The 10,364-nt window shown below is 36.5% G+C and overlaps 1 protein-coding gene across 1 annotated transcript; it reads right to left on the reverse strand.

Annotated features, from left to right (window-relative positions):
• Positions 1–8,512: 8,512 nt before the first annotated feature.
• LOC132177925 (F-box protein CPR1-like) lies at positions 8,513–9,772 on the reverse strand. The gene has a single exon (XM_059590403.1). The coding sequence runs from the start codon at positions 9,770–9,772 to the stop codon at positions 8,513–8,515; it is 1,260 nt and encodes a 419-aa protein (XP_059446386.1).
• Between the last annotated feature and the right edge of the window lie 592 nt (positions 9,773–10,364).

Genomic DNA, 10,364 nt, shown 5'->3' on the forward strand with positions numbered 1-10,364 from the left:
GTGGGACTCAACATTCACAAATGCACTCATAACAATCTCTCCCTCACTTGTGAGTTTCTTCACATTGACATAACTCCCCCCCTCCCTTGTGAGTCTTTTTACATTTCCAAGAGTGTTTCTCGTCAAGAGTTGCGGATGCAGACAAAACTCCAAACCCGACGCGTCTAGACACCCATCCGAGGAAATTACCAAGAGTATATTAATCTACATAGTTGAACACAACTCTAACTCAAAAGCCTAAGCTAATAAGCTAAGGTCTACTTAAGTGTATTAATTACTCTTTTCTTTTATATTTTCTTAATGCGGGACACAACACTCACAAGCCGAGTGTTGAGTCCTACATAGACAAAATAACCCTAAAAAATCTTATAAATTGTTTTATATATATATATATATATTTCCCGACTTTTTAATATTTAATATAGGTAAAAAAATAAAATAAATTAAGCAGAGGAGAAGATGGAGGCCATGGCGGAGTCCTCGCTTGTCACCACACGCTTTCTCTTCTGGTTCTCGCCCATTTTTGAAGGCCTCGCCAACCTATGCCTCTACCTCTTTGTTTCTTCTTTGCAGATCCATGACTGAATGTGGGTTTCGAATGCTATGGCTGCGAGAGAGGGGAGTTTTGAAACAAAACAAAGAAGAAGAAGAAGAAGAAAATTAATGAGAGAAAGAGAGAAAGGGTGGTGCGCTGCATTATGGAAGAGAGGACTTTGGAAGATGAAAGGGTCAGATGTGGTGAAGAGTGGTTGTCAAAATGGGGAGATTTGAAGTTAGCACAGAGAAGAGAAATGGGAACGTTCCAAATTTCCAATAAAAATTGATGTATCTGTAGAGCCACATAGAGCCTCGTCTGAAGGACGTCCGGACGAGCTGCAGTTGACAACCCAAAATGTCATGCATAACATGTTCTTTGTGAGTTACAGGTGACGTGTTAAAAACTGGTTTTTGTTGAAGAGTCACAGAGAAGTTCGTTGGCATTGCCATCCGAATACTGTCCGGACGTAAAATCATAGAGATCCTCGTCTTCAGTGTGTTCGAACGAAGACTTTAGTTTGATTTACAGTACTTTGCGTCTGTAGTTTCGTCAGGCAAGGCGTACGGACGTCACGTGCTAGGATCAAGTGTGAAACTTTCCCCCATGACCACCATCCTTCAATTCTACTCCCCTCACATCAAGGATAAGTGGTGTTATCCAGGGTGAAGTTCTTCAAGTTTGCTCTCGACGAGTGTTCACAGAAAGACGACGCTCGTGCAGCCGCATTGATTTGGGACGCAATGGTGGGTGATATTGGTTTTAGACCCGATACCCAGATGTATAATTTGGTCATTGCTTTATATATATTGTCGATGTAAGGGTATATATTTAGCGAAAAGGTTGTTAGATGAGATGGTTTATTATGGGTCATTTCTGGATTCACAAACTTATAAAGTGGTGTTTCAGTACTTGGTGAAGAGTAGGAGGTTAGGGGAGGCTTCGGTGATGTTCAATGAGATGATTAAAAATGAGTGTGTTCCAGACCATGTTAATTGTAGTTTAGCAGTTAGGATTTATATGGATTCTCAGGAGTATAATATGGCTATAAATGTTTGAAAATGCATGATAGACAATTATCATTTTGATTTGGAGAAGACTGGGAATCTGTTGGTTGTGGGGCTTCATGATATGAATAGGCTCCCAGAAGCAGTCATACGTGGAAGTTCCAAGGACAATATTGTGACATGGTTTTATCTTTGTTTTGATGCATGGGATCATTTCACATGGTCTAGACTTGTAATTAGGATTGTATAACTTGTAACTAAGATTGTATAACTTGAATTAGAAAAATGCAAATAGACTTTGATGACATTAACTAGCTAACAACTACTTTGGAAGGCATTAGTCTGGATCAGTTGAGTCAGTTATCTGACAGATTTGTCCTTTCTTCATTATATACACCAATAATCTTCAAAGAGAAAAAAGAGAAGAAAAAAAAAAAAAAGTATGCAATTTTGTGGAGTCCAGAGATTTATGCCTAATTTTGTGGAATCCAGAGAACTTACCTAGTTTCTAGCAACTTTTAGGAAGGAAACAGTTTTCAAATCCTTTACGTGGCTCTCTTTGTTGGACTGCAACCATTGTCTGGGAGGGGGAAAAAGTAACTCTTCAATCGATTGTTTCATTAAAGAAGCTGGATTCTTGGTTTTGGCTCCTCTCTAGTGACTTCTTGGCTGTATGTTCCTGTCACCCTGAGAATGTTGCTATTTCTGCTGCACATCAGTTACAAAAAAGCTTTGAGAACCACCATGTGGCAAGCATTTTGTGGTAGCTCAGGTGAACCACAAAATTGCCTGATTTGTTGATTTAGCTGTTTGTTTCAAATTGAATTCTAAGATGATGGGTCAGTTTGGAGATATTGTGTATGAGAGAGTATTTAGATCAAGAGGTCAACTATTATCCAATCAAAACTGATTATTTTCTGTACTTGGTCCTGCAACTGTGCAACTTATTAGATGGTGGATATTTAACTAAAAATTCAGTTGGAAATGGTCACAAATTACAAGATTTCAGTGCTCATTGTCAGAGTGAAGTTTCTAGTAATGAGGCATAGTAAATTTTCTTGCAAGTTTATCGGTTGGAATTGGAAAGTTAATGCATAGGATTTCTTCCTAGTTATTGCTTGGTTTTTACTAATCCAGCGGAAAATCTATATTGTAAGGTGCAATTTGGTGTTATTCATAAAAAACAATAAGTTTCAAGTTGGTGTTGAGTGTTTTTCACCACTGGAAGTGCATATAGAACTACTGTTTGCATCATTTGACGCTAATATTGCACTATTTAGATCTCCAAGGAAATAAACATCATGGCCACAGATGGAGCCTTTACATTGGAATGCCTGAATTCTGTAAGTGTCTGTGTTCATTGGAATATAAACACTTCTGTATACTTGGTCTAAAGATGATTTTTATCTATTCTCTTTTTAGTTCCCTTCTCTTTTGGGGAGAAGGTGATTGGTATCTGGGACTTCATGACGCTACAAAATTTTGCAGATGCATAATTAATGATTGAAAAAAGATTTGGAGGAGAACAAGGATTTTTTATGATCGATTGCCAGACATCGCTTAGAAATTTTGGTTGTCTATCTCTGTAGACATTCTATCAAAGTAGAAATTGTGTTTATCTACATTTGGCTGCCCTTTTCTTTTTCATGTATATGAGCTTGTCAATTTGTTTGCCATAGAAAAGAATACTCTTCGGGTTGCCGCTTGCTGTTTATTGATCTTCGCCTCAATATAACAGGTTTTATTATTAAGTGCATTAAAGGCAGCGTTCTTCCGAAGATTTTTTGCTGTTGGTGGTGAGGAATGCACATCTTTGTACTTGTCATTTTCTCATATTAATCTATGGATCCTTTTATGGAGAATCTACCATTCATCAATTATAATTTGTAACACATTTCCAGTCTCCTTGACCATCATCTTAGGAATATTGTAATTTGATTGCTGGGTTTTATGTTCATAATCTACATGGATATATTTCACTTGTAAAACTGTAAGGATCTGATTAAAATGCTCTTTCTGACCAGTTGAATTCTGTAAATAGGTCCCATTTATATGCTAAATTTACTGTTTCTAAATTGCAATCTATAGTCTATCATCTTCAGTTTGGAGTCAGTTGGGCTATTGAGTAGATTATTTGCTTGCTGGGCGGTGAGTTGAGGGTACAAATTCTTGAAATTGTTTGTTGGAACATGGAAAGCCACTGATTATGTGGTGCAATTGATGGGGCTTATACATATTTACTAAGATGTTGATTTCCTTTTGTCAAAAATTGAGATGAGCTGGGAAACTTATTGAGTAGAAGGTTATAATTTTTTTTTCTTGGTGCTCCATACGTAAATTAATAGTGTGGCCATTCTTTTCTATTATGGTGAGGCTATGTTACCTTGAGAAAGTAGAGAAACTATTCTTGCATTTAATTAGATTTGGCTAATTTTTGTTTTCTCTGTTGTCTTTTTTTGATAAGTATGTTTATTCTGTTATCATTTCATTGTCTTGGGTTATTTTTCTGGTATAACCTCTTTTAATGGTTCTATAATTGGTACGCATTTGATTCCAAACCGGTGCCACTCACAGGGTGGACTGTTAAGTCTCATGGTCTTAAGTTGTCTTCCTTCATGTACATCCTAGTTGAAGTGGTTGTTTCTGTTTCATTGGTTGATCAACTCCTCATTTCATGATCTACCTCCTTCTTCTTATTTTTTATTTTTTATTTTTTTATACTTCTGTCTTTCTGTCTTTCTGTCTCATGTTATGGGTTATGTCCAATATCATGTGGTTCTTCTAGTTGCTTGTATTGTAGTATGCGTGTTCTAGATACTTTATTTGTTATTTATAACATAATAGATAAATATATAATGATCATATGGATCTCTATATATTACTCAAAACTGGTAAATGTGTAGATTAAATTTATATATTTTTGAATTTCAAAAGATAGAAGTCAACTTTGAAGCACTTCGTGATGTGACGGACTATTTTAGTGAAATGAATCCTTACTTTTACTCCATAAAATGTTTTATACACTAGAGTTTCTGACTATGGAATACTCATTATGTTCAGTACAATTCATGATATAGAATGTTAATCTATATACATAATAATATATATAAAGTCCTATTATATATATTGTGCTTTGCTTAATTAGCCTTCTCTCGTAAAATTATTTCCTTTCTCTTCTTTTGTCTTCTCTGAGTCGCACCACAAGTCTTTCTTTAAACAATTCTCGCACTCTCGTGTAGCATGTATTTCATTGAGTAAAACTAGAGTTTCAACAACAGTATTCTTGGCAATAGGAGATCCGTTGAATTGATCACTTCTTATTCTTAGATTTTTAATCAATTTATGGATCTTGAGATCATATAACAAGCCCATAGACCCTTTTCTCTTTTCAAATTCCAAAATCATTTCGTTGTTCCAAAAACTGAACATCGGCCAAAACCATCCATCTTTCGATTTCAATTAAATATTTTAGTTTACATTTTTGGAACAAGTAGTAATTTAATAGGTTATGTTATGTTATGGAGATTAACATCTTAGAGCGTCTTTCAAATATAGCATGTCACTTAAATTAAAACTTAAGCTTATAGATTTGAAAAGTTACCTATCTTGAGTATCGTCACTTCACTTGTATAACAGCAAACAACTAGCAACAGAGTCCAACAAATTCAGGAGACTGATGATGCATTAAATAAGTGATGACAAGTTATGCTGATATGGCAATGTTAGTAATCTTTCTTCAGTCTTGAACTCCTTTTCGAACGATTTCAACAAGACCACCGAATGAGCCAATTTAAAACTAACAAGTTTTTGAATGTAAGGTTTGTTTATTTATTTATTTTTTTTTAAAAAAAAAAAAAAAAAAAAAAAACTAACAAGATTTATTAATTGTTTACTCATTAGAGACTTTCTTTTCTGCAGTGAATTTTTAGAGGAGGTTGGAAATTTTGATTGTGGACTTTTACTTGATGGAGTTTTTCATGATGACTTCAGGATGTTTTTTGGTAATTAATATGGATGTCCAACATCTTTTATATATATATATATATATGGTTATAGAAATTTATGTGATGAAATTATTAGTTGCTCCGATTGTTCTATATATTTGATTATGAACATTGTTGCAGACATATATAGCTTTTATCATGCCTTTGGGGATTGGGGCGTGACAGAGATTCTATGTATGTTATATCCATCTCACATGTTACTTATTTGATTAACAGGTGAATGGATGGTTCTCGTTACAAGAATGACAACAATGACATGGGTTGGGATTATATGGGAGTCAACCAAATTCTTTGACATGCCATATACAAAGAATATCAAAACCTAGCTAGCTCGGATAACATTCAGATATTTGCACTATAAATGAGAATGAAATACACCAGCAAAGGATCATTATTTCCATTTTATTGTACCAACAACCTCATGAGCACAAATGATTTGACTTCTCCATACGTACACCTGAACTCGGATTATGGCTCATTCCACCATTCCATATTCCACTAACAAACAAGAAAAAGTAACATAGCATAATGCATTACTCAACATTCAGCAAACATCCATGTGATTCATGTTATAGGGCATAAGATAATTAATTATTTATTAATCAATCATCAATTATTAACCAGGAATTTGTGGCACGACACTTATTCTCTGTGAAGTGTAAGGGAATTTGCACATATTCCATTAAAACGACACTTTTAATGTAAAACTGAAAGTGCATATTAAGAGAGCTGCTGCTATTCGGTCGTGGCAGAAAACAATGGGTTTTCTGCCCACCAATCACCGCATGGCACATCAGCCATTCAAGAAAGATGCAAAAACTTAAAATGAGATCAAAACACCAAAACAAAATAAGGGCAGCCACGAGGATCAGGACCACCATCCCATATGTGGCGGCCCCCCCATGGCCATGGGTGGCCCGCGCGGTGCTGGTGGAGAAGATCTCGGCGCTGGTGTAGAAAACCCACAAGACCACAAGACCAAGAAACCCCCCCTGGTGTCCAAGAGAGAGAGAGGGAGAGAGATACTCGGAGAGAGACTTAGATCACTGTAGATCTGATCCCACCGCAACCACCAGAATCCCGCCGCTCATGCCGAGATTTCTGAGCATCACCCGTCAAAGCAACCGGAGAGAGACAGAGAGAGGGCGAGAGATACCCGCCCGCCACCGCCCAACCTGAACCTCCCTAGGCTACGGGTTGGCCGCGCGGGCCACCCCCAGGCCACGGGGTGGCTCGCCGGCCACCCCCAGCGCCGCCCTTCTTGGCCTTGTGTGGGCTTTCTCTCCCTCTCTCTCAGTCTCTCTCCGTCTCTCTCTCTTCTCGATAGATCTGAGCGGTGATGGTCGAGACTGCATGGCGGTGGCGCAATTTGAGATGGGCAGCACCGGTGGGACCAGGCGGCGGCGGGTGGTGATGGTCGTGAAGGGTGCTGTGCGTCTGAGGTGTGGAGGGGATGAAGAAATAATCTGGTGCTTTGGTTTTATTTTCTTAACTTGTTCCATGCTGAGGTGTCACATTTGCATTGGTGGGCAGATAATGAGGGTTTTTTGCCACAACCGAACTGTAGTTATTCTCGCATATTAATTATAGGGAAATCATATATAAAATCCTTAGGTCAACGCGCTTTTTTAAAAAACTCCTTGAGTATTTTTTTGTGAAAATTTAGTCCATGGGTAACTCGAAACTACTAGAAACTCCCTACCGTCAATTTTTGTTAATTGCCGTTAGTCCACTCAAAACTCCTTGTTTTATCTTATTAAAATATTAATTTTTTATTAATTTAATTTTAAAAAATTAAAATAAAAAAAAATAAAATTTAGTGCCACCACGGCCACCCCTCCCCCTAACCCCTAAGGGGTGGCGGTAAGCCACCTTTCACCCATGGGGTGAGGGCTCCTAGCCACACCCATGGGTGGCTTAGATGTGGAGGCCCTGTGAGCCACGGGGGTGGCCACAAGCCACCCGGTGGCGACTTCAAATTTTTTTTTTTTTTTTAAGATTTAATTTTTTTAAATTAAATTAATAAAAATTAATATTTTAATCAGATAAAACGGGAAGTTTTGAGTGGACTAACGGTAGTTAACAAAAATTGACAGTAAAGAGTTTTCTAGTAGTTTCGAGTTACCCAGAGACTTTATTTCAAAAAAAAAAAAATATTCAGAGAGTTTTTAAAAAAAGCATGTCGACCTAAGGATTTTATATATGATTTCCCTTAATTATATCATACTACATCATAGTAAATGCATATTACAATATCATAGAAATTGCCATAGTTCGAGTGTAACCATAAGTCATGACCAATGTTCCTTTGTGACAGAATGATGCAATGAAAATAATCAACTGTCTCACCGCCTCTCAGTCTTTGACTTTACACTTGCAATACCAATCTAAATTATCTTCTTCCGCTCTCTAAGATATCCACCATTTGACAATCAACCAAGTTGCTAGCCAACCCGTTGGTGTATTGAACAACATAAATTAAACATAGACAATTCATAAATCAAGAAACGAAGCCTAAATGCGACAATTGTATGAAATTTATTCTAGATTTAACATAGTTTAGTGGCTATTTTGTTTAAAACAAGTCTGGCATTTAAAGGTCATAGGCATTGAATCTCTAACCTCATCTTCCTCCATCAAATGTAATAGATCCAACAATTGAAACCATAAAACAATTTTTACTACGAATCCAAAATTTAGCTTGAATTCATACATATATACACACAATACATAAATACGTAACACAAACATACACGCATAAAGGTTTAACAAGCCATTCAATTTAAAAGTTCTTGGCTATACATATTTCTCTTGTATGCACTCTCTTTTTTTATGCGTCGATCCTCACTCCAAGGCAATATGACAATTATATGAACTTAAATAACCGATATTAATAACAACACAATGATAAGATATTGCTTCAGAATTTTCATAAAGTCCTATTCTATATATTGTGCTTTGCTTAATTAGCCTTCTCCTCTCAAACAATTCTTTCTTTTCTCTTCTTCAATCTTCTCTGAGCCGCACCACAGGTCTTTCCTTACACAATTCTCGCACTCTCGTATAGCATGTACTTCATTGAGTAAAACTAGAGTTTCAACAAAAGTATTATTGGCACGAAGAGATCCGTTGACTTTATCACTTCTTATTCTTAGATTTTTAATCAATTTATGGGTCTTGAGATCATATAACAAGCCCATAGACGCTTTTCTCATTTTCAATTCCAAAATCATTTTGTTGTTCCAAAAACTGAACATTGACCGCCCACCATCTTTAAGGGTAAGTTGTTTAGTCCAAGACTCTACTACGCCATATTCCTTCATCAACCAAACACTAACATCTTCCCAATTATACTCCAGTAAAGAAAGCAATCCACCAGAAACCCCAATTGTAGTAAAATTTTCATCCAAACTACTTAGACAATCCGGAAGCTTCATCACTCGGAATTCCTCATCACACAAATGAAACAACAAAACCACCAATTCAGGAAAATCGGACCCCATATCTCTTTTATGATATCCAACCCAGTGGCTTGCCCCATTCACTAAAGCCTGCCTATTACTTGCTATAGTATATTGAAAATCTTCAGGAACCCTAACAGTCTCCCAAGTGCCTGTGCGGAGTTTATAAAGCTCCGCATGAGATAGAAACGGCGGCATGGATAATCTACTACCTAACTCGGCAATTAACACCATTCTCAGCACCTTGTAGTCATTACTAGTATGATCAAAACCGAACCCGTAAATAAGGTATTTTCTGTCGGTTCTATCAAACTTGTAAGGTTGAGAAAGAGTCATAGACATTCTAATTGCTGGGTTCCATAGAACTAGGGACGCCAAACCATTTTTTCTAACCAAAGGCGCAAAAAGTAATAGTCTCTTGCAATCAAGGACCACTTCATAACTTCCGCCTCTAATTTGGCATGGATATTCAAGTTTTTGAAACTCGTTGAATGAATCATTGATATGGAATAATTGACATTGCCTATCCATCACTCCGTCTTCTTGATATGCATAGCAATGTAGAAGGTGGTGAGCGTGATTGTGGGTGCTCTCACTATGATGGGCGTGCATGGAAATAAATGTAGGGCTAGAGATAATGGATTTCCATGATTTTGAAACACACTGGAATCTTAAAAGCGATTTGACGGTTACGCTTACCAGGATTTCAATCCAAAGATCGTCTGGAACTGGCAGTCGAAGCCCAAGCCGACGCCGATTTGACATCTCAAAGCGGTGCGTAACGCGTATGCGGCTCGAAGAAGAAAACAATCCAAAGGCTCTGATTTTTCTCTGTTTCTTACACCCAAAGCAGAGGCTCTTTCTTTGTGTTCTATAGAAGAAGATTAAAGTCGGCGAAAATCAAAACACGAAACCCAATAGGAAAAGTAAAGAAGTGTGGGGCCGTGTTTCAAATAAATATTTTTACTTAATATACCGTGAATTATTTATCTGCTCAAGCAAGTATTGTTATCTATCTTCTTTGAAAATAGGAAAAGTAAATAAATATATAATATTTTAATAATTTTTTTTATATAATTTTCTCTAAAAAAAAAAAAAAGGCATTTAGAAAAGAATCAAATATTTTATATAATTTTCTCTCAACATTTTTTTTATATCATTTAATATGTCAATTAGAACATTTTTTTTTTTTGTAAAATTTCATTTAAAACCATTTTTTTAATTACTTATTAGATATAGAATTAGGCCTAGGTATCGGTCAAAACGGTCCGGTTTTAGCTCTTATCGGTTATTAACCGATAATTTTCGGTTAAACGATTTATTAACCGATACCGGACCAATAAGAATTTTAACCGAA

Source organism: Corylus avellana, chromosome ca4 (genome assembly GCF_901000735.1).
Source record: "Corylus avellana chromosome ca4, CavTom2PMs-1.0".
NCBI lineage: Eukaryota > Viridiplantae > Streptophyta > Magnoliopsida > Fagales > Betulaceae > Corylus > Corylus avellana.

Bases quoted from the DNA above. Each gene is read 5' to 3' on its own strand.
- LOC132177925 (XM_059590403.1), bottom strand. From the start codon at position 9,772: ATGTCAAATCGGCGTCGGCTTGGGCTTCGACTGCCAGTTCCAGACGAT.